Source organism: Microtus pennsylvanicus, chromosome 15 (genome assembly GCF_037038515.1).
Source record: "Microtus pennsylvanicus isolate mMicPen1 chromosome 15, mMicPen1.hap1, whole genome shotgun sequence".
Taxonomy (NCBI): Eukaryota; Metazoa; Chordata; class Mammalia; order Rodentia; family Cricetidae; genus Microtus; species Microtus pennsylvanicus.
The window spans coordinates 38,231,418-38,256,864 of NC_134593.1; the positions used below are offsets into that span (position 1 = coordinate 38,231,418).

Below are 25,447 nucleotides of genomic sequence, written 5' to 3' on the forward strand. Positions count from 1 at the left end.
TTATATAAGTGTATTTTCTATTATGCCTGCTCCATCCCATGACACATCTGGTTTTAATTGCACATCAATTACACACAGTTGGAAGATGAACACAGTGAGCTCTCTGAAGGTTACGGCAGCTGTGCTTTATTCTGTGTGCACTGGAAACCAGTTCAGGGTGGATGGGCCTTCTGTTATTATATCTGCATATGTTGGAAGCACACTTTACTACAAACAGTCTTTACACGAGTAGGGGAACTTTATGTCGTCCTCTTTTTTAAATTGTTGCTGCCTTTTAATCCACAAGCTGCTGTCAGCAGTGTTTAGACCTTGAGGGCTGAAGTCTGAGGGAATTCCGTTCCCTCAGGCACTGACCCTTTCAAAGCTATGGGGAATTTAGCTAAATCTCTGTCCCACTAAAGAACTAAAGATTCAAGGATCCTTAGTGTGGATGAATAGCAAATAGCTCACCATCTCTCCAAAAGCCCTCAGGCGTCTCCTCTTCCCTCCTTAAAAACCCTTTTCCACCTGGCTCCTCCCTATCACTTCCTGTCAGCTAGTTGCTGACTCAACTTCCTGACTTCCGGTGACTTTTATTTAATTAACCACATCTTTGCATCATTAAACAAATGTTCCAGAGCATAAACAAAAGTAACACACCTTAAAATAATATTCTACAGCACTGTTATTGTTAAGAGATGTGTAGGTTCAGGGCCAAGGTTTCTGGAGTTGCTAGATGTGTTGTTTGGAGAAGGGTGTGTGTGCATAATGTGTGCAAGTAAGGAAATTAGGCTGCAAAGTACATTATTACCATGGAGATATGCATTTGACCCCAAACCAAATGGAGGTCCGAGGGTAACTTTTATTACCTGCAGAAGCTAAAGCCTGTTGGATGAAGAAAAGGACACATTCTGCCATCTCGCCTGGTTCATACTACTTTCTTGATCTCCTTTTCTAGTTTCCTAAATATTGAAATAGGCACGAGAAAGACTTCATTCAGAGTCATTGTCACTGAGTTCATGAGAGCCAAGTGAAAGCTGCTTGTAGGCAAAGAGGGGAATGTTATTTTCTTACTAGTGCCACAGGAAACCCAGGAGTAAGCCAGGCCCTACTGTGTGATGGAGCCCTGGGATTTACAGAGGACTCCTGTCCAGGGTTAGAGGTGGTCTAGCACTGGAGACTGGAAGAACAGACTGTGTAAGAGTGGGGTGTACTGTACTTTCATCAGTATGCTTTAGCTTTGTTTTATTTATTTATTTATTGTTTTTTGTTTTTGTTTTCCTTCCACCTGCCTCTGCCTCCAGAGTGCTGGGATTAAAGGTGTGTGTCACCACCACCCAGCTTTGTTTTTGTTTTTGAAGACAGGCTTTCTCTGCTTTGCCCTGGCTGTCCTGGAACTGCCAAGTAAACCAGGCTGACCTTGAACTCAGAAATCTGCCTGCCTCTGCCTCCCGAATGCTGGAATTAAAGGTGTGTGCCACCACCTTCTGGCATTTTACCCATGTATTTGGGAGGGGGTTTTATATTATTTTTTAGATTTATTTTTATTTAATTTGTATGAGCATTTTGCCTCTCTATATATGTGTGCTATAAGCATGCATGGTGCCTGTAGAAGCCAGAGAGGGTGTGTGAATCCCTTGGAACTGAAATTAACCAGTTGTGAGCCATGATCTGTGAGCTGTTTTCCTCTTCCCAGAATTCTGTTCTCATTGTCCCACCTCTACTTCCTGTCTGGTTGTTCCACCTATACTTCCTGCCTGGCTACTGGCCAATCAGCATTTATTTAAAACATAATTGACAGAATACAGAATTGTTCCACATCATTTTACAGTGTATTTTGATGTAACTTCAAACCTTAGAGTTGGGTTCTGCTCATTGTTAATTAGAAACCAATGTCTTCCAAAAGGATACTTGTTCCTGGGTTTAGTCATCAATAAAGAACATTGATCTCCAAAGAAGTTGAAACTCGGAAGCAATCCGAGGATCTTTAGGAAAGGCATTTTTTTGTTGAGTGTATTATTCCTTTGCATTTAGGCTTGAAGAGAGCAAATGACAGATACAGGCAGGTTCCTTCCTAGAAAATGGGAAAGTATCTGGCTGGTTACCAGAAAGCAAGCCATATCTTAAAAGCCAGATTATTTGTAGCATATTTCTTCCTCCTCCCTTTCTTTTCTCACCACTCAAGTCCTTAGATCTTCTGTGCTTATCTAAGCAATGTGATGAGAAAGGGAAGAAGTTCTAGTTGCTTCATTCCAGAGTGGGGAAGGTAGTATTAAGCCTTTGAGAAGCTGAGGGGGGGGAGGTGGAGAATGACGAGGGACAGAACAGCACCGCCTGTTTGCCATGGCTACCATAACATAGCATCACTTCACTAGCTGGCAGAAAGAAGCATTTTCGTTTTTTTTTACATTTTTCAAATATTTCTTTTCTTTTTTTTCTCTAAGCAAGCTTTATTATCACAATATAATCAAAATATCACATGTTTCCCCCTTTTGTCCAATTAAAAAGTGAAGGTTTTACTAACATAGTAAAGCTATATACACTACATACAATAACTATATGTAATATATACAGGGAAGAATTATATTAACAATGTCCAATCCATTTGCATTTGGTAAATTTGGAGAAAATATTTTATTATCTATCCTATCTTATTAATCCCAAGGTATTGTACCTAAATTACTTTTTTTTCCAATTTAATCTGGTTTTCTATTTCCTTTCTTTTTTTTATTGAGCTCTACATTTTTCTCTGCTCCCTCCCCCCCTTCTCTCTCCTCCCCGCAGAAGCATTTACTTGGAGGTCAAGGTACTGGCTGGCTTGGTTTCTTTCTCCCGTGCTTTCTGATGCTGTCTTCTCCCTGATCACTGTACACGTCCAGATGTCCTAGTCTACTGTGATGACCTTATTCTAACTGGCCTCCTTAAAGACAGTCTGCACGTCTTCTGGGGTGTCTTCTTTGCTTGTTTTTGTTGTGGTAATGGTTGTTCCTGGTGCTGGGATAGAATCCAGAGTCGTGTCTGGTGCGGCAAGTGCTCTACTGTTGTGTTCCAGCACCAGCTAAAAGGAATTTTGAGGGACGCAAATGGTATTATGTAATTATTTCATTCTAATTTTTTAGTGCATGATGTTATCATTATGTTAGGCTCCTTATTTTGGAAATATATGCTAAAATACTTAGAGATAAAATATGGAGTAGCAGGTCCAGATTTGTAGTCCTAAGACTTGGGAGGCATAGACAGAAGGATCAGTTATGCTAGGCCAGCCTCAGCTACATAGTGTGTTTGAGGACAGGGTGGATTATAATAAGGTTCTGTATTTTAAAAAAAAAATAGTGCTGGTAAAAAATGCTCAGTTAGTAAAGGCACTTCCTGCTGAATGCCCGACGACCCGAGTTTGATCCCAGGGACCTACGTGGTATTCAGCTTCTCCGTTGACCTCCACATGTATGCTGTAGTATGAGCATACATTCATACAAACACAAAGACATAAGAAATTACAAAAACAACAAAGCAACAACCAAACACGTGAATAAAAATGCAGTATTGAATCTCTCACAGTGATCCTTTGTAGGAAGTGAGGTCTTGGTGGTGGGAGGGCGAGGGTGAAAGATTAACTACTTTTTGATTGTGTTTGAAGCTGTGAATGAGCACAGAATGCTTTATTATATTATGTCTCATAATTTTGGTTTGTTCAAAATTTCTAACATATAAAGATTAATCAATCACTTTATGGTGGTGAATGCCTGTGACCCCACACAAGAGGGAGGAGCAGGAGGGTCATAGTGAGTCTGGGGCCAGCCAGGGTAGACACGGTCACTAAAACACAAAGAAGTGCTGGTGAAAGCATAATGACCCGTGTCCAATCCCCAGAACCCACGGACAAGTGGAAGGAAAGAAAGAACTCCACAAACTTGTTCGCTGACCTCCACGCACACTTTGTAGCATGGGTCACACACATCACACATACACATGCAGATACAAGATGACGATAATTTTGAAAGTACCCTTAAAAAATAAATGGCAATTGGCTGATATGACACCCGGGTTCCCAGCACTTGGGAGGGCGAGGCAGGGATATTTTTGCAAGTGTGAGGCTAGCCCGAGCTGTAGTGCATGTCTTAGTCTGCTTCTGCAAGTGTGAGGCTAGCCCGAGCTGTAGTGCATGTCTTAGTCTGCTTCTGCAAGTGTGAGGCTAGCCCGAGCTGTAGTGCATGTCTTAGTCTGCTTCTGCAAGTGTGAGGCTAGCCCGAGCTGTAGTGCATGTCTTAGTCTGCTTCTGCAAGTGTGAGGCTAGCCCGAGCTGTAGTGCATGTCTTAGCCTGCTTCTTTGCCACTGTGATAAACCCCATGCCCCCAAACAGTGTGGGGAGGATAGGGTTTATTTGGTTTACACTTCCACATCACAGTCCATCATTCAAGGGAGTGAGGGTAGGAACTCAAGGTAGAACCTGGAGACAGGAGCTGAAGCAGAGGCCACGAAGGAATGCTGCTTACTAGCTTATTCTTGTGGTGTGCTCAGCCTACCTTTTATTCTTGAAGGTTTATTCTTTTTTGTTTTGTTTTTGTTAGTTTGTTTTTTGTTTTTAGAGACAGGGTTTCTCTGTAGCTTTGGAGCCTGTCCTGGAACTAGCTCTTGTAGACCAGGATGGCCTTGAGTTCACAGATCCACCTGCTTCCGCCTCCCGAGTGCTGGGATTAAAGGCTCGCTCCACCACTGCCTGGCTCAAAGGTTTATTCTTTATTTTATGTGCATGTGTATTTTTCTCCATATAATGAAAGAGTTACACCACATGCCTTCAGGTGCCTGAAGAGGCCAGAAGAGGGTGTTGGATCCCCCCAGAGCTTAAGTTAAAATTGGCTATGAGCTACCATGCAGAGACTGGGAACCAAACCCAGTCCTCTTTAAGAGCAGCAAATGCCCTTAGCCACTAAGTCATCTCTTCATGCCCCCACCTCTAGCTACTTTTTTATACTGCCCAGGACTGCTTACCTAATCAAGGGTGGTACCACTCACAGTGGGCTGGGCACCCCTACATCAATCCTTAATCAAGAAAATACCCTACAGAGTTGTCTGCAAGCCAGTGTGATGGGAACATTTTTTCAATTGAGGTTTCTCCTCTTCCCAGATGACTCAAGCTTTTATCAAGTTGACAAAACAAAACCCTAAGCCAGCATAGGTGAGACTTTATCCACACCCACTGAGACTCAGTATTATGGCATGTTCTGTACCTTACAGTTTCTGTGCATACATGCTCAATGTTAAGTGGTCTGTCCTGGTTCAGGAGACGAGCACTGTGACTAATTTCAGAGTAGCACATACACTGGAGTTAATGCTATTTTTGCTTTGTTGTAGTCGAGGCTTCTTGTCATAATGGAGATGAAACAATTGAGACCATTGAGGCTGCTGAGGCACTCCTCAATATGGATTCTCCTGGCCCTATACTGGATGAAAAACGGATAAGTGAGTGCTAATGATCGCTTGTGTCTGAGTACATTCATTGCAAAGCTATTCTTGCATCTCCATTAGATAGTGAACATCAGGAGAACAAAGGAGGCTTTTTCTCTTTTGTCGCTCCCAAGCACATTACTATGTGGGTACCTTTTGTTAAAACGTTCTGTTTAACTGATTTAAGATTTGATGAACATTTTATAATAAAAGTAAAATTTGCTTTATGAAATAGATTATGCAAAATCTTGTCTTTTTCCCAACATAATATTTTTTATTAATTATTTAGGAATTTCATACAGTATACCCTGACCACACTTGCAAAATTTTGTGTCTTAACCTGTTTGCTTTTAATTTTAATTTTTAAAAACTTTATGTGCATCAGTGTTTTGCATGCAAATAAACGTTTGCACAGCATGTATATAGTGCCAAGAGAGGCCAGAAGAGGGTGTTGGATCTCCTGGAACTATAGCTATAGAGAGTTGTGAGTCATGATGTAGGTGCTAGTAACTGAACCAAGTGCTCTTAACTTCTGAGCCATCTTTCCAGCCTCCCATTGTTTCTGAACCCAGACTGGTATACTATAGTTATTTCTGTAGATAATTAAATTGCATAGGCAAAAACCTGTTAAGTTTTTCCTAACCGTTTGTTGCACAACATTCATTGCGAGATTATTAACCTATTTTTAAGTCTATTTCTCCTTTACCCTATCTGACAAGGGGGAACTGAAACTTAAAGCATAGTACTAAAGTCACTTCAAGGTATTTATTGAATGTTTGTGATGTGCACAGCAGTATGCTAGGCATAAAAAGAAAAGCAATTACTCCTCTCTTCAATCTTACACTTAATTTTTAATTCATTCATGTGTGTAAATAACTCTAAAAGCCAAACCCAAAGAAGTGGTAGCATAGTGCTCTGGAGGCAGCGGGCACTCTTGCTTTTGGGGAAGAACCAGATGACAATACACTTCTTTAGACAGAGGAGAAAGAAACGGGCATTCAAGCTAGAAAGCAGAAATTCAACCACAAGCACTAACTTTATAAAAAAATTTTTCAAGACAAAGATGTTTTTGTATGTGTGGCTACAGTGTTAAGCTTCATGGGGAATGGGAATGAGATTGGTCTGGATTGTGAAAACTTTGAGAGGCATGCTATGGAGTTTGTATTGTTTGTTTTGTTTCCCCTCAGTCAATTATAGGGAGATACCGTTTACCATGAGTTTTCCTTTTATTTTCAGAGAATAAGGCTTCTGTGTAGAGGTCTAATGCAGCGAGGTAGGAACTGAGTTTGAGGGGTAGACATGGGGTGGGGGAGATAGACTAGTGCTGGAAGTGCAGCGTGGACTGCTTCAGGATTCTTCATTTAGGGCAAAGGAAATAAAAAGCAGATAGTTTATAAAACAAGAAATGATTTTGTTTATAATACACACCTGATTATAATTAATTTCATTTCCATTAGATAACAATATATTTAGTTCCTCTGAAGATGATATTATCGCTCCAGTCACCCATGTGTCCGTCACATTAGATGGAATTCCTGAAGTGATGGAGACTCAGCAAGTGCCAGAGACAAGTGCAGATTCCCCAGGAGCCTCATCCCCAGAACAACCTAAAAGAAAGAAAGGTGAGTTTCTAACTTGCTTAGGTAATCCAGTTAGTATTGATGGAGAATCCAATATACTTTTTTAAAAAAAATTATTTATTTATTTATTATGTGTACAGCATTCCTTCCATGTGTGCCCCTCAAGCCAGAAGTGGGCACCAGGTCTCATTATAGATGGCTGTGAGCCACCATGTGGTTGCTGGGAATTGAACTCAGGACCTCTAGAAGAGCAGTCAGTGCTCTTAACCACTGAGCCATCTCTCCAGTCCCCCAAATATACTTTTTATTAGAGGGTGTTTCTATACCAGCTAAAATATATGAGAAAAATGAGAACACAAAACAAATTGAGGTATTTCTTCATATTAGTTACTAAAAAATCTTAGGTACTTAAAAAATAGTTGATCTGTCTCACCAGAAGGAGATTTTCCAACTCTTTGTACTTTGTTGCATTTATTTATGTATGCTTGTGTGTGCGCGCGTGTGTGCATGTGCATGTGAATGCCGGTGCCTGCACAGAAGCCAGAGGTGTGAGTCTCCTGGAGCTGGTTGTGAGCTGTCATTGGGTGCTGGAAAGAGAACCCCAGTCCTCTGTAAGCAGCACTTGCTCTTAACAGCTGAGCCCTCTCTTCAGCCATCTGTCTTGAGAAATGCTCTCACGTATCCAGGACTGACTTTGAACTCCCTATGTAGCTAAGAATGACCCAGATCCTCCTTCCAAATGCAGGGATCACAGTTGTGTATCACTCCCCATTCCCTAGGGCAGTGGTTCTTAACCTTCCTAATGGTCAACCCTTTAAAACAGTCCCTTTTGTTGTGGTGACTCCCATCCATAAAATTATTTCACTGCTACGTCATAACTGTCATTTTGCTACTGTTATGAATTGTAATATAGACATCTAGTGTGCAGGGTATCTGATATGCATCCCTGTGAAAGGATCTCAACCCACAGCTTGAGAATCACTGCCCTAGGGCACAGTTTGAAAACCTCCATTCTACCAAAGATTCCAAGTGCCAATGGAAGACACTACAAAAAGTTGGAGTTCTGCAGGCAGCTGAAGACAAAAATGTTGGAATATGTTAAAGGAGAATCTTTAACTTTTCACAAACTGAGAGTGTCTTAGTTTTAACTGTCAATGTGACACAACCTAAAGTCATCTGAGGGGAAAGCCTGGACTCAAGAATGTCCTAGATCAGATTTGTCTTTGGCATGTCTGTGGATCTTGATTGCAGCCAACTTTGGGCAATACCATCCCTATGAAAGGTGGGCTTGGCTGCTTAAGAGAGCCAAGTACACATGAGCCTAAGCCAGTAAACAGTTTCTCTACTGCTGCTGCTTCAGTTCCTGCCCTGAATTTTTTCCAAGGCAAGCCCTGTTTTGCTTTGTTTTTTTTTTAAAGATCCCCCCACAAAGAGGCATACATGATCACTCTGGCCTAGAACTCACAGAGAGCCACCTGCCTTTCCCTCTATTTTCCAAGTGCTGGGATTAAAGTGTGTGCTAGCACACGCAGCTTTTTAGCTAATTTTTTAGGATCAAATTTTGTTGGTGTTAAGAATAGTCTTAAAAATTTTAAGAGAAAGCACTAGTGTTGTGATCTTAGAGAAAAATACAGTATTTGAAATTTAACCTCATTTTCTTCTTTGTCAGGCTAGCCAAAGGGTAATTTCTGGTTTCTTTCCCATCTCTACCACCTTATCCCTGGTGTGCTGGGGATCAGACTTGGGGGCTTGTGCATATCAGACGAGGACTCTGTTGTTGAGAGCTCTGTCTCTAGTCCTAAAGTATGATTTCATATGTAATTATATACTTATATCATTTCATGGATAAGTAATTATTTGTAATCTAACTTCATGTTCATTTTTAAACTGAAGTTATTTTTCTTTTAGATAGCATTTGAGAGACCAGTTTGTATGACCCATGTATAAAAGTTTGGAACTTGAAATTTTCAATAAACAACAAGAGAGTGAAACTACCCATTTTCATTCAGTTTTGAGGGAAATATTTATACCGAGCTTTTCTGATTTCAGGAAGAAAAACAAAAGCACCACGACCAGATTCCCCAGCCACTACACCAAATATATCCGTAAAAAAGAAAAATAAAGACGGGAAGGGTAAGTGCTCAGATTTTTTTATCGTACAGGTCCAGGGTCCCCCTTTTCCCTCTCTTCTTCCCTGTCACTCCCTTCCTGCCCGTGTGTGTGTGTGTGTGTGTGTGTGTGTGTGTGTGTGTGTGTGTGAGAGAGAGAGAGAGAGAGAGAGAGAGAGAGAGAGAGAGAGAGAGAGAGAGAGAGAGAGAGAAAGGGGGGGGTACCAAATGTGACCACATTGGATATGTTAAATAATGCATTTAGTCTTCAGCAAAGTTTTGCAGCCATTCAGCTAGTCTGGAGTTTCAGTTTGCAGATCCTTACTTTGGTGTGTTGGAGTTCTAGTGTTTTTACAACTCTTGCTCACATTTGAAGAATGCTATCATGATTGATCTGCTGATTCTTATATAAAGAGAACTATTGAAAGCCTTTTTAAATTGTAATATTTTTTTGATGCTTTCACTATGTGATTGTTTTTAAAGAGCGGACAGAAAAGACATCAGTGTTTCCCTTTATGTCGTCATGAAACTAATTGACAAGATTGCCATCCATATATCATTTCTGTATGAATTTAGTAAGGCCTCTACTAGATCCTATGACTGTATCCACCCACGCCGAGGGGCTGCATCAGCTAACTGAATGATGTGATATTTCTTTGTGGGTAAAGACGGACCTTGTAAGACTTCTAGTCCTGTGCTTGGCTGGTTTGTGTGTTTAAAGGAAAATGTGCTCCTTTAAAGTAAATTGATTTTGTTTCAGGAAACACAATTTACCTTTGGGAGTTTTTACTGGCTCTGCTTCAGGACAAAGCTACCTGCCCTAAGTACATCAAATGGACACAGCGAGAAAAAGGCATTTTTAAACTGGTCGATTCTAAAGCAGTGTCTAGATTGTGGGGGAAGCACAAAAACAAACCTGATATGAACTATGAGACCATGGGAAGAGCCCTCAGGTATGTGGGGCTTTTATTATGTGAAACATGTCATTTCCTAGGTACTGAAAGACAGGTAACTTTTTAAATATTAAAGACTATGATTGTGTTTCTGCTGTTTATTTTTGTAGTGCCAGGGAATGAACCCAGGGTTTTGTGTGTTCTAGACAAGCATTCTACTGAGCTACATCCCCAGCCCATGAATTATATTTAAGGGAGACAACGGTTCTTAGAGAAAACAGCAACATTTAAAGTTAAATTTTACTTGAATTGGGGAAAATACTGTTCTCATACAAATAATCATGCAGACAGCAGAGTCTAGTCTGAAAGTCAGGAATCCAGATTCTGAAGCTTTTGAACAACAGTAAGAGGATTAAACAATTTGGATTTGAGGGCATTTCCAAGTTTGGATGTTCAACTGGTAAAATCTATTCACATATTTAAAAATAATTTAAGGCTGGGCAGTGGTTGCACACATCTTTAATCCCAGCACTTGGGAGGCAGAGGCAGGAGGATCTCTGTGAGTTCGAGCCAGCCTAGTCCACAAGAGCTAGTTCCAGGACAGACACCAAAGTTGCAGAGAAACCTTGTTTCAAAAAACCAAAATAAATAAATAAAAATAATTCAAAAGCATCTCCAAAACCATGGGGCACTGTTGGTTCCAAGCATTTCAGAAAATAGATATCCAACCTGTGTTTTATGTATAAAGAGATCTGAAAATCTATAAAATGTTAAAATGTGACTCTCAGATATCTTTTATTATAGTAGAATAATACTTCAATATTGATATTAGATAAAAATAAATTTAATTGCATTTTTGTTTTGTTTTTCTATGACTGATCATTAATTATTCCACATATGTGTTGTTTGAGAAATACTTGAAATAGAAATGATCAGGATATATGGTTTCTCGTCTTAGAACTTTCTTCCCCTCTTTTTTTTTTTTTCCCTTTTTCTGAGACAGGGTTTCACTATGTAAACCATGCTGGCCTTGAATCCACAGAGATCCACCTGTCTCTACCTTGAGACTGCTGGGATCAAAGGTGTACACCACCATGCCTTGCTTGCTAATTCATCTTTTATTAGCTTAAATTGTTTAACAACTTTTCTCCTTCTCTTCCTCTCCTTCTCCTTTCCTCCTCTTCTTTCTTCTCTCCTCCTCCTCTTCCTTCTCCTCTCCTTCTTCTCCTCCTCTTCTTCTTTTCTTCTTCTTTGAGTTTGAACTTACTAAGTTTTAAAGAAAGATTTACTTGATGTATATGAATGTTTCCTGGCATATATGTCTGTGCATTATGTGCATGCCTGATGCCCACAGAGGTTAGAAGAAGGTGTTGAATCCCCTGAAATTGAAGTTATAGACATTATGTGGGTGTTGGGTTCTTTTCAAGAACATTAAGTCTTCTTAACTGCTGAGCATCTCTCTAGCCCCAAGGACATTTGAAGCAGAAGAAAGGGAGAGAGGTGCTTAGGGAAATGATATTATACACAAAAGACATAGGTATGCATTTACAAGAATAACTTAGGTTCTTAATTTTATTAAAACCACTGACATTTGAATTACTAAATTTTGCACAATTGAGTCAAATTTAAACTTGTTCGAATGTTGCTAGTAAGATAGGGAGGGGGAGATGATGCCTTGAGGTTTGTAGTGAATTTGATTATCCCAGCACATTGGAGCATGGAACAGGAAGGAAGAGAAGCAAAACTCCAGCCATTCTCCACAGTTCCCCATTCAGAATTTATCTTAGATTTGGTTGTTAATAAGGACTTGTATGTGTGTATATATGTGTTTGCGTGGGGATGTGAATGGGTGCTTGTGGGGGAGGTGTTTTCCTTGATTACTCTGTGTTGTCTTGTGGTACCAGGTGTCTCACTGAACCTGGAGCTCATTGATTCAGCGAGGCTGGTTGGTTAGTGAGCTGGTTAGAGATCTGCCTGTTTCTCTGCCTTTTCAGTGCTGGGGCTACAGATGTGCACCATTGGGCCCAGCCCTTGCATGGGTGCTGAGGACGGAGTTCAGGATCTTATGCAAGCAGGCACTTTACTAAATCATCTTTCCAGTCCCTCATAAGGATTTAATCTGTGGAAGAGTTTGTATATATTTGGTATAAGTGCCCTTCCTTTACAAATTTCCCCATTTTCTGCCTGGCGTGGTGAGACACAGCTTTAATCCCAGCATTACAGAGGCAGAGCCAGGCAGATGTCTGTTGAGTTCATGGTCAGCCTGGTCTATAGTGTGAGTTCCAGGACAACCAGGGCTATGTAAAGAGACCCCCGTCTCAAAAAACAAAACAAAACAAAACAAAAATAATAAAACCTGAGTAACAATAAATTTATTTTTAAACTTTAGCCCTAAAATTTTATGATTAGAAAAACTGATTTTGTTGACTATCATTTTCATTTATATTTGATTTAATAAGATTAATGAAATTGTGTGCTTTTACTAGGTACTATTACCAAAGAGGTATTCTTGCCAAAGTGGAAGGTCAGCGTTTGGTGTACCAATTTAAAGAAATGCCAAAAGATCTTATATACATAGATGATGAGGATCCAAGTTCCAGCATAGAATCTTCAGATCCGACCTTATCTTCAACAACCACATCAAGTCGGAATCAAGCAAACCGATCAAGAGTATCTTCAAGTCCAGGAATAAAAGGAGGAGCCACTACAATTCTGAAACCAGGGAATTCTAAAGTTACCAAACCCAAAGATCCTGTGGAAGCTGGACAGCCATCAGAAGTTTTGAGGACAGTGCAGCCCTCACAGGCTCCCTATCCTACCCAGCTCTTCCGAACTGTTCATGTAGTACAGCCAGTACAAGCTGTCCCAGAAGGAGAAGCCACCATAACCAGCACCATGCAGGAAGAAACAGCAAATTCTTCAGTTCCGAGTATTAGGTGAGGAAACAGTGGCCAGTGCACATCACGGTGTGATGTTCTGAGCAGAAGCATTATTAAGTGGGTCAGGGTTCAGAGGTACAATTCTTGGTCAATGGATGATTCAGGAGTTCTATCAGTTCTCTGATTCTATCCTCAGTTCTCTTTTATTTTAATTATGTGTATATGTGTCTGTGTGTGGGTTTTTGTGTACCTGACTGCAGATGCCTGTGAAGGCCTAAGATACTGGGTCCCCTAGAGCTGGTGTTATAGGCAGTTGCAAGTTGCTCGATGTGGGTGTTGGGAATTGAATTCCTGCCCTCTGCAAGAGGGCATGTTCCTAACCACTGAATCATCTTTCTAGACCTTGTTTATTTTTGAGATTAATCTCATGTAGCCTAGGATAGCCTCTAACTGTCGCTATTTGACCTTCTCATCATCCTGATTCCCTATCTCCCAAGTGTTTTGTTACCCTACCAATTTGCTTAGCCTAATAGATCACGGTCTACAAAAACCCAGCATAAATTGTCATAACTGAGACATTTAGGATGAATAACAAAAATAAATGTTAGCACTGGGAAAATCCTGTTTTACAATACTGAAGCTCAGGTGTGAAAATCAGGAGTCAGTTTCTCTTCTTTAGGCATTAATGTGCCAGATGTTGGAAAGTCTCCCAGTCTAGTTTAATCAAACCAGACTGGAAAAGGTGATGAACATATAATTGACTAAGGAAATCCTATCTCTATGTTGGTCTTCTGTTCTTATTTGATTTTAGAATAAGGCAGCAGATAATGGTCCAAAACTAAATGGATATTTCTTGCTCATGTCGTTTGTCATAGGGCTGCTACCACCATGGCCAAAACAAGTTGGTTACATAAACCAAAGGGTTTATGTAAATCACAGGAATTATCATCAACATTTTGGGTTTTCCTTTAAATCAGTTGATAATGTATATACTCATACATTTGAAAGGTTTAATTTGATCTGGACTTTATAATAGTTCAGTGAATAACAAACCCCTGGGAAAGGGTTTTCTGAGAACTGTCCTTGGTAAACGCTGGAGTTCATTTTCTTGATACTTATCCAAGCACTAATAAGTTTGTCTGAAGATTTTTTAAATTATCCTCTAAAAATACCTAAAGCTGTAAGTTTATTTTCAAAGCAAGGTAACACGGTAGGAAGAATGTCTGCCAAACCTTTCAGCCCACCAGCCTTGCCAGTTATTAAATGTGCAAATCAATTTACTATTAGGAATATTTCCTCATCTATAAATGAAAACAGTACTTAACAGTTCGGATGGTTGTGATAGTTCAGTGACACTTCTTGAAACCTGAGTCAATTTCCAGCACGAGCTAAAGTCACATAATAAGTCTCAGAGATTCTGATGAATCATAAATCAGCAATATGATAGCTCTTAGTTACAAGCGGCTTAGGAGTTTTAAAAAGTAGCTAACTTGAAGATAAAACTGATGTAACATAATTGGATACAATTGTTGATTTAATTATAAAAGAAAACTGTTTGGAAATTCCTGTGGCCGTGGGGATTTCATGGTGACTTATTCTTTAATAGCTGTATTTCCTTTGATATCGTATCTTGTATCCCAGACTGGCCTCAAATTTGTTATATATAGAAGGATGGCCTTGAACTTTTGGTCTTCCTGCCTTTTCCTCCTGAGTGTTGACACCATGCCCAGTTTTTAGTTGGTTTTGAGACAAAGTAGTTAATGCTAGGGCTTTTCTTTTGGGTTCCAGGAAAAAAAAGGTGGTTTCTAAGGGTTATTCTGTTTTGATTTAGTCTTAGATTGTATAAGCCTTTGCTTACTGTGCATGTCATGATGCATTTTATTTTAATCATATGACTGTCTGTTGTGTATAGACACTAGAAGGTAAGTGGGCATTTTCTTCCATGAGTTGACTGGGAGGACACAGTTTGCCTTACTGCAGATGTACCCAAAATGAGTTGCGATCAGATTGGGGACCCTGTTGCTCATATCTGGATATATTCTGAGACACATTTGAATGAAAACTGACCACAAAACAGGAGTCACCAAGGATTGCCAAGAGAGGGACAACTTTTTCCAGTCTGTGAAGTGGGGTATATGTGCAGCTTGATATAGGTGGGGTCCCCAGGCTGCTAAACTATCCCTGTGCTTGCCTGCTTCAGTAGTGCACAGCTACAGTCTCATCACTCAGAAGCTGGAGGCAGGAGGATCATAGTTTTGAGCCAGCTTGACCTAAATTATAGTATCTATAATACTATAGTACCCTATATATAAACTAACAAAAAGAAATCTAAGGGCCAATGGAATGGCTCAGCAGGTAAAGGCATTTGTTTCAGTGATCTAAGTTTTGATCTCTGGGACCCATGTGGTAGAGGGAGAGAACTGATGGATCCAAGCTGGCTTCCGATCTGTACAAGTGTGCCTCATGGCACGTATGCAAGCATAGACAGACAATTCACCTGTACACACAACCTGTAAGTGTGTATATATAAATATATACTTAAAAATGGCCAGGGCAGGTATCTACTCAAACGGATTTCTCCAAAGACACTCTGGTTCAGATGGGAAAGATAGGGGAGGCACAGTATATTTCAGAAACCCTGTCTCCTAAGGTTGTTTTTTCAACTTACTTAGTTTGCCTAATACTACCACGCCTTTCTGAGTCATACCCCTCCGTCCTGTCTTTATTCCTTAGCTCTGTTCTCTTCTACACCCTTCTAGAGAGCTGTTAAAGTTAGGCATGGTGGTGCTTGCCTGTACCCAACATTCAAGAGGCTCACTATAAGTCTGAAGCCAGCCTTGTCGGCATGGCAGGTTCTAGGTCAATCAGAGCTACACACATAGCAAAACCTGTTTTCAAAATGAAAAAAAAATTTGAAAAGACTTTTACTATCTTAAGCAGAGACTCTGCTTTCAGTTCCCAGCTGCCCAGACAATATAGTCACACAAAACTATATTATTTCCATCTTTACATGGCTTATTCTTCTTTACTCCTTTAATCTATGACTGTCTGTATTATTTTATATAACTTTTACTGTCTCTTTAAAGACTTTGTTTTTTTAAAACTGTTTGTTTCTTTTTCTGTCTATAATACAACTATCCAACCACAGACTGATGTCACAGTGGTACCTTGGGTGTCAATCTGACAGGAGAGGTAGCGTCCCACATATAGATGCTCTAGTTATCCTGTACTTTCCCACTTCGTTTGAACTTCTAAGTTTCAGTTGGTTTTTGTCTTATCTTTTCATATGGGCTGTTTATCTTGCATATGTGACCAGTCACATATAGCTAGCACAATCTATTTAATAATTTGCTAGTTGATATTTAGTACTGAGCTATGTGAAGTGTAACTTACACAAAATAACAAATTCAGAGAGAACTCTATCAAGAGTTTTTAACTGATTTATATTTTAAACATTTTTCTTTCTTTTTTTTTAAAAAAGGGATTTATTTATTTGTTATGTGTACAGTGTCCTGCCTGCATGTATGCCTGCAGGCCAGAAGTGCACCAGATCTCCTAACGGATGGTTATGAGCTACCTTGTGGTTACTGGGAATTAAACTCAGGACCTCTGGGAGCACAGCCTGTGCTATTAACCACTGAGCCATCTCTCCAGCCTCGTCAACAAACTTAAAATAACAAAAACCATAACTATAAACTTTAAGTTGCATCTGATAGTATACACCTTTGGGTGGTAGAAGCAGGACCTAGAGATAAGGCTAGCCTAGGCTATAAGAGACTATGTCTCAAACAAACAAACAAACAAACAAACAAACAAACAAAATCCTATAATATTTATAAAGTGCAAACTTTAAAAATTATATTGAGTCATCATATCACTTATGAACTTCTTTATTTAATAATGAGGTTAGCTCATTATTACAACTCATTCTATAAACTGGATTTTACATTAATATTTTTATGTTGAATTGTAGTTTTATGCTGGGTGGGGTGGCATGTTTATACTACTGTCTCTTGGTGAATGGGATCAGGGCTAGCCCGGGCAGCATAGAAAGAACTTACATTGAAAAAAATTACTATGAAAATTACTTTGGCTGCTAAAATATATGTGTATTTTATTTTACCAAAGCTTGACCTTAACTTTGCTCTCTGTTGACCTAGAACTCATAGAAGTTAAAGTCATGATTTTTATGATGTAGATCTGATACCAATTATGAGCTACTGAAATCCTAGTAACTCTGTTAAAAAAATAGATAATTCTGTTAAGATAGGATCTGTTAAAGCTAAGCAAGCATTTTTTCCTCTTACATTAGAAAACAGGTTGAACAGAATTATATGAAGTTTGGTGTTTGTTAGGAGTAAGCATGGTAAATCAATAGACCTGCTTTTGAATGCATACTTTTCTTTAGAGTGGCCCATGCATAAATACCTTGCTTAGAGTGTTGATACCATAGTCACTTGTATTAATGTGGCAGTATTCAGTGTTTTCACGTGAGACGGTCTTTCTGTGCAGCCCTCGGTGACCTCGAACTGCCTCTGCCTCCTTAGTGTGGCGATTACAGGTGTGCTGCTGAAACACCCAGCCTGTATGATGTTTTTTTTCCCTGGCCAATCAGCATTTATTTAAAATGTAAATGACAGAATATATGTATATGTATGTGTGTGTGTATGTATGTATATATATATATATATATATTTATTTATTTATTTATTTATTTATTTATAAAAACATCCCCGGAAACTTGAGGGCATTTTTTAAAAATAAGTTTCTACCTTGAGAAAGGTTTTTTAAAATTATTTGTTAATATATAATATTCTATCTGTGTGTATGTCTGCAGGCCGGAAGAGGGCACCAGAGCTCATTACAGATGGTTGTGAGCCACCATGTGGTTGCCGGGAATTGAACTCAGGTCCTTTGGAAGAGCAGGCAATGCTCTTAACCACTGAGCCATCTCTCCAGCCCACCTGCATATATTTTTAAACACACTGTAAACCATTTAGAGATTTTCTTCATTTTATAATCTCTCTTTAATGTATATCTTTCTTTTTCAGACCACATGAGTCTTTAATTTGCTAATCAATATGGAGAAGATTAAAGCCGTGGCTTTGATGGCTGAATCCAATCCATTCCTTAGCTTTCTGAGATTCCAGCCTCATGGCAGAGGTACCAGCCGGAGCCATGTGTATTGTTACAATTCCACGGCGTTTCAGGGTTCCTGCCACCACCAAAAAGCATGTGGTCAACTTTTCATCAACACTATTTAAGTGTTTCGTGGTAGGACCTCTTAAAAGAGCTGCAAGGTTTTGCAGTTAGAGCCTCTTAAATTTCTGCAAAGTTTCTGCAGCTAAAGCTGAGTCAGGAAGCCTCTCTTAAATGAGAGCGCTTGCCTCTACCAAGCAAAGCCCAGCTGAGAAAATGCTGCTATCAATAAGTCATGCTTAAATCTATTCTTTTTGTCAAGAATTACTTCCCAAGCTCTCTCAGGCTTTATGTGGATGCAGTTGTCCACATGGGCACCATTCTGTTGTCTGAGTTTTCTGTCCTGCCCGGTTTCCACAGTCATTAAGTCCCAAAGAAATCACACAGAGTCCTACATTAGTTATAAATTGATTGGCCCATTAGCTCAGGCTTCTTATTAACTCTTATAACTTATATTAGCCCATTATTCTTGTATATGTTAGCCACGTTAGCTCGGTACCTTATTCGGCGAGGCAGTCACATCTTGCTTCTTCTGTGGTTGGGTCTTGATTCCTGTATGTTTGGCATGATGTTAATTATGCTGTGATAAAAGTAGGGGAAGGATCAGTAGCAATGAGCATGTATGACATTATACAGTTTTAAAAGATGTACTATTTGCTAATTGTCTCACTTCTATTTGGTGATCTCAATAGGACGATACAAGCTTCAACCCAGGTTCCAGTAGTCGTGTCTCCTGGCAACCAGCAGTTGCATACAGTAACACTCCAGACAGTGCCACTCACAACGGTTATAGCCAGCACAGACCCATCGTCAGGTGCCGGGTCACAGAAATTTATTTTACAAGCCATTCCATCAACACAGCCCATGACAGTACTGAAAGAAAACGTCATGCTGCAGTCACAGAAGCCAGGCTCTCCTCCTTCCATTGTCTTTAGCCCCGCCCATGTACAGCAAGTCCTCACAAGCAATGTTCAGTCCCTTTGCAATGGAGCTGTCAGTATGGATTCCTCTCCATCCTTCAGTGCTACTACACCTGTGGTGACCTTTTCTCGAAGCTCACAGCTGGTTGCACACCCACCTGGCACTGTGATCACCTCTGTTATTAAAGCTCAGGAAACAAAGACTCTCAAAGAAGAAGCAGAGAAAAGGATGGAAGATGATTTGAATGAAGAGACCGAGAAAATTGAAGAACAGCCACAGCCGTATGTGATGGTGGTGTCCAGTTCAAACGGGTTTCCCTCTCAGGTAGCCATCAAGCAGAATGAACTGCTCGAGCCCAACTCTTTTTAATTAACACACCAAAGGAATTATGGGTGTTTTTTTTTTAAATTGAACTCCTTTTTTGGTTGTCTGAAAATAGCCTGATTTTTTTTCCTAAGGTAAATCCACAGAAGTTGATAATTTTATAATTGTTAGACATAGTTACTTTTGCCTTCTAGATGAGGAGGAAAACCTCTTCTCTATGTTTCTGAACTCAGTTGTGAAGGAGCAGGAATTTTATACTATGAAGAAATTCTTAAGATTTTTTTCAATTGCTATATCATAAGTATTTTTAAAGTTTCTTTTCTAACTTGACACTGTATTAGCTTCCTGAATGGTGTGTAAATACTCCTTAAATATAAGTCAACAGGAAATTTATATAGGAAATATTTTCATTCCACTTGTATAATTTAAGTCTTGACTCAGATGCAAGAAACTTATTTTATACTATTAAAATTATGATGTCACTTTGACTTTAGTTGGCTGCACTGTTTAAATAACATTACAAATCTGTTGGCACATGTAATCCCAGCACTTGGGAGGGGGATAAAGGGCAATCAGGAGTTGAAGGCTAGCTTTAACTGCATAGTGAGTTTGAAGCCAGCCTGGGCTACATGAAACCTTTCAAAAACAAAAGCAAAAGAAAGCAACAAAAATATTAAAAGTGTGCCTATGATAATGTCTGGACCTGAGTGTCAGGCAGCAGCCTGTGAGTGGCACTCCCACTAGCTAGGTGTGTAACCCTGGGCAGGCCACTTCATCTGCTAGAGTCTTTGCCATTCTGCTAAAAACAAGGGATGCACTGGATGAGACAAAATGGTCTCCAAGTTCCCTTCTTATAAACTTTATGATTTTTAATATCTGTACTTTAAAATTATTCAGAATATTACCTGAAGTATTTCCTATTGTAAATATAGGTAAAATACTGTATAAAAATGTTTCCTCACAAAATTATTCTTATCAGTAAGATCTGCCATAAATTCTTTGAGTTCTTTGTTCATTAATTCTTAGGCCACCATGTAGTGTGGCTTATTGGTAAACTTCCGTGCTGAGTGCTAAATGATAGACTGCTGTTCTGAGAGTCAGGGCTTCCAAGGCTCAAGGACGTAGCCTGGGTCCTGAACTGATATGTGGAGTCAGTTATCAGAAAGGCATAATTGCTTCTTATTTGGATAATTTTTTACTATGGGTGAAGGGGAAAAGAAATTGCATACAAAGATAACATATATCCAATTTTCTGAAGTAGAGTTCTTAGATTACTTTTTCAGCTGTAAATAATGTACATTTAATGTCACAAGAAATTGTTTTCTGCAAATTTTCTAGTATAGAAATTTTGTAGAAGAAAAATCATTATGTTTAGAGGGCTAATATTATATGTTTTCATATTATAAAATAAATTTGTATTTAAACAAAAGTTTAAAATTTTTGGAATCTCTACTCGTTTTTGTATCTTTAATTGTTTATTATTAAATCATGTAAAAGTTCTCAATATTTCTGTTTCCAAACAAGTGTTTCTTGTCTTTATTTCTTTTGCTTTTTGACACAAGGCCCCCCTGGGCACACTGTGCTATCGTAGTGGTCACCCTTCCTCAGACTCCTGAGTGCAGGCACATGCCATCATACTTGTCAAGTGTTCCTCTCATACCGTGTGCACATCCCATATGCATGCCTGAGTGTGAACACAGTGCAGCTGGAGGCTGTGCTTTCATTTCCCGGATGCCCAGTCCCAAGTAATCACACAGAAACATATTAATTGCAAACTCTTTGGCCTATTACCTCAGGCTATTATTAACTAGCTCTTACAAATTAAATTAACCCATTTTTACTAATCCGTGTATTTCTGTATTTCCACATGGCCATGGCTTACTAGTAATGTTCTGGCATCTTATCCCTTTGCCTGCTACATGGCGCCTCCCAGACTCTGCCTTCTTTTCCCCTCTTAGTATGGATTTCCCACCTGGCTCTATTCTGCCTGGCTACTGGATGCTACAAGCCGCAACATTATACAGTAATTGCTCAGCCATATTTTCACAAGGGATCTGGTAAAGGCTAAACCAAAAGGCAAAGCTTTTGGGTGTTACTGCTTTGTGAATAAGTGGCTGTCCTTTGCTGTAGATGTTTTGCTGTAACTGACTTCCTTTTCTTTTACATATTTGGGAATTAATTCCCACCGTTCAGAACTGTTTTGTGAAAGCAGTTTCCCACAACCAGACCTTGTTCCTTTCTCCTAGGTAAGCGCAGAGATCTGCCTTCCTGCAATTATCTTTATCAGCAGGCATTTGGTCAGAGTTTAGGGTCCGGGCAAAGAGCATCCCATTTAAGGTATTCACAGATCTCCAAGGACATAGAATTACTACCTGCCCAAGCTGCTGCTCTGGTCTTACCCCAAGACCAGAATGGCTGATAAGAGCATAGCCTGGAACTGATAACTTAGAGGCCTGGGCCCCTTCTGGAACTGATAATTTAGAGGCCTGGGCCCCTTCTTTGTTCTTATTGCATAGATCAAAACTCCAGACCTAGGCCCTTAGAAACTGCAGTGTCTTGTGCATGTGCTATCTGATCAAGAAATCAGTTTCTTCCTGTTTACATAGGTCGCCTGGCTGCCTGCTAGCCTCAATGCTTGCTGGGAGAAAAGAAGTGATGTACTGATTTAAACAATCCATGTCCTATTCATAATTTTACTAAAAATAAACTTTTTAGCCCTTTACTAGCCACCTAAAAATGTACTATAGCACACTAATCTTCCCCTCTAGAATTCCCTGATGATTTAATTCCTTTCTTAATTAACTTTCTCCATTAAGGAGTTCACTGGACGGGTACTAGCCATTCCCACAGATCTGTTTATGTGTGTGTGTGTGAGTAAACCTTTATCTGATTTTCTATGGGGCAAAAGAATTCCAGCCCTGGAACCTGGTAGGGCTGGGGAATTGCTGGTTTTAAGGGTATATATGACTGGGAACATTTGTAATGAGGACAAGTAAGAATGATGTAGAACTAAGAACAATGTAGGGCTAGAGAGAGCAAGGAAGAATAAGGATTGAAAGAATAAAAAACATGGACAGGCGATTCCCGTTGTGAGCAGATTTCTTACCCCTCATATCTTTACCCTCAGATCTTTAGCCTCCATTAGCTATTTGTAGCGCCCTTAATTGAACCCCATTAACTGGCCAAATCAGCTTCTTTATTAATTAGTGGTAATAAAACATAGTCACAGCATACAGAAGGGCATCCCACATCAACACAGAGAAGAGAGCAACTTTTTGGGAGTTGGTTCTTTTCTTCCACCATGGGTGCCTCGGTTGAATTCAGGTTTGCACAGAGTTTTTAGCCCCTGAGCCACCATACTGGCCCTGGCAAATGTTTCTTAACACACACACACACACACACACACACACACACACACACACACACACTAGTATTTAAAGTGGTACTAGATGACGCTGTTTCTATGAGACTTCCTGGTCAAAGTTGCAGGAGGCTATCTTTTGCTTTCCCATATGATAGTTTCTAGACATCACACAATAGAATACCAATGATGTAGTCCATTTTATTAATATTAAGGTAGCAAAAGAGCAGTTGAGCAAGAGAGTATGCTGATAACAAATCTACTTCCAAAGTAATGGCTGTCTTCCATTAGGTTATGACCTCTGCTCTCTTGACCCAATCACCTCTTTTGCTGGTTAGGTTTTGTCAGTTTGACAAAAGCTAGAGTCATTTGGGAAGAAGGGCCCTCACCTGAGAAAATGCCTCTATCAGACTGATTGGTGGTAGGAAGGTTCACCCTCTGTAGGTGGTGCCACAGCTAGACAGGTGGTTGATCCCAGAATGTACAAAAAAAAGCAGTTTGTGAGGCAAGTCTTGTTAGATCTTTCATAAGGCTTTTCACATAGCAGGTGTGATGGTGCAAACCTGTAATCCCAGTACTCAGGGACACAGAAGCAGGAGGGTCAGCAATTCAGAATCATTCTTAGATAAACAGTGAGTCAGATCACCGTGGGCTAGATGGGACTGTCTTCAGAAAGCCAAAGAAAAAAACTAAACTTCTTGTGTATGAGATGGGGTTTTAAGTATATTTTTAAATGTTTGCGTGCATGTGCACGAATGCAAGTAGATACTGGAGAAGGTTGGGTTTGGGCCTGAGATGGTGCTACAGATCCCGTGCTACTACTTCGGGTCCTGAGGATCTGAATTCAGGTCACCAGGCTTACACAGCAGTGGTTGTTTTCACTGAGGCATCTCTCTCCAGCCCTAAAACAGGCATTCTTATTAGAAACTTGGCCAATTAACTGCTAAACCTGGAAAAAAAATTCAAGAAAGCAAAAATTTCTAAAATATGGTATACTCTTACTCTCTCAGTGGTAACTAATTTTCACACGTTAGTACACATTTGTGTACAAGGTCTCAACTATGTATTCCTGGCTGGCCTTGAATTCAGAGGATCCACTTGCTTTTGCCTTCCAAATGCTGGGATGTAAGGCATGTGCCAGGACTAATATGTAACTTTTTTTTTTCAAAACACTGTTTCTCTGTGTAGCCTTGGTTGTCCTAGAACTTGTTCTGTAGATCAGGCTGTCCTCAAACTCATGGAGAGTCACTTGCCTGTGCCTCCCAGGTACTGGGATTAAAGGCATGTGCCACTGCCTGGCAATACGTAACTTTTTAAAAACAGTTAATGTATATGTGTGCCTTAAGTGTTCTATTGATGTGAAGAGACACCATGATCATGGCAACTCATAATAGGAAGCATTTAATTGGTGCTTGCTTATAATTTCAGAGGTTTAGTCTGTCACCTCATGGCGGGAAACATGGCAACATACATACATTGTAGCTGAGAGTTCTATGTCCAGATTGGAAGACAGCAGGAAGAGAGACACTGGGTCTGTCTTGTGCCCTTAAAAACCTCAAAGCCTACCCACAGTGACTCACTACCCCCAACAAGGCCACATCTCCTAATTCTTTCAAATAGTGTTACTCCTCGGTGACCAAACATGCAAATCTATGAGCCTATAGATTTTCAAACCACAATGTATTTTGTCTGCATGTATATATCCATACATAGCTAGATAGATGCACCATATTTGTGAAATGCCTATAGAAGCCAGGTGTTGGTACCCTGAGACTGGAGTTATAGATGGGTGTGTGCAATGCTCTTAACTTCTGAGCCATCTTTCCCACATACTAATAAAATTTTATAGGTGTGTAATATTAGTAAATTATAAACAACTTGAAGAAAACGTTTTTTGTTTTTGTTTTTTTTTAAAGAGAGGGTCTAAATGTACATCTCTGTCTGACCTTGAATTTACTATTTATCCCAAGGTGATCTTACACTCTTGGTAATCCTGCCTCAGTCTCACAAGTACAGATTAAAAGTGTGCCACAAAGCCCACTTAAATCTTCATGTGTGTGTGTTTATGTGTTGTGTGTGAGAGAGCAAGAGAGATACATGGATAGATGAAAACAGATAGATGACATATAGATACATAGAGATAGGTGACAGACAGGTAGATAGAGAGTGTGTGTCAAAAATAACTTTGTGGAGTTGGTTCTCTCCATCCACCTTGATCTAAGTTCTGGGGAGCAAACTCAGTTTTCCAGGTCCAGGCAGAGTTTGCTCATTCATTTCCTGGCTGCCTGGCTGTGAAAAGTCACACCGAAACTATGTTAATAACAACACTGTTTGGCCAATAGCTTATGCATATTTCTATCTAAGTCTTCCATCTTAAATTAACCCTCTTCCATTAATCTGTGAATCACTATGAGGTTGTGGCCTACCGGTAAGGCTGGCATCTTTCTCCTTGGGCAGCTCCATGACGTCTTTGACTCCTCTTACTTTCTCTCTACCTCTGTTCAGATTTCCCTCCTGGCTTTACTCTACTAAACCATTGGCCAAAATAGCTTCTTTAATAACTAATGGTAATCAAACATATTCAGAGCATACATAGGGGAATTCTACATCATCCAGTCTTGTATAACACATGCTTTTGCCTGCTGGGCCACCTCACCAGACCAAAATAAATCTTTTAAGTTAGGTTAGTAGAGTTTTTCACTGCATAGAAAGACAGCAGCAGTTCATTTGTGCTACTATAAAAAATATACTTAAGAC

General features: G+C 39.8%; 1 protein-coding gene across 2 annotated transcripts in view; it reads left to right on the plus strand.

Annotated features, from left to right (window-relative positions):
• Elf1 (E74 like ETS transcription factor 1) overlaps positions 1 to 20,833 on the plus strand; it is a 96,197-nt gene extending 75,364 nt beyond the window's left edge. The window contains exons 4-9 of one of the 2 annotated variants that reach the window (XM_075949663.1): positions 5,333 to 5,440; positions 6,883 to 7,047; positions 9,055 to 9,138; positions 9,874 to 10,066; positions 12,493 to 12,942; positions 18,777 to 20,833. In XM_075949663.1, coding sequence (XP_075805778.1) covers positions 5,333 to 5,440; positions 6,883 to 7,047; positions 9,055 to 9,138; positions 9,874 to 10,066; positions 12,493 to 12,942; positions 18,777 to 19,374 — 1,598 coding nt within the window. In that variant the 3' untranslated portion in view covers positions 19,375 to 20,833. The remainder of the gene's footprint in view (positions 1 to 5,332; positions 5,441 to 6,882; positions 7,048 to 9,054; positions 9,139 to 9,873; positions 10,067 to 12,492; positions 12,943 to 18,776) is intronic. The other variant, XM_075949664.1, reaches the window with a different exon arrangement.
• The last annotated feature ends 4,614 nt before the right edge of the window (positions 20,834 to 25,447 follow it).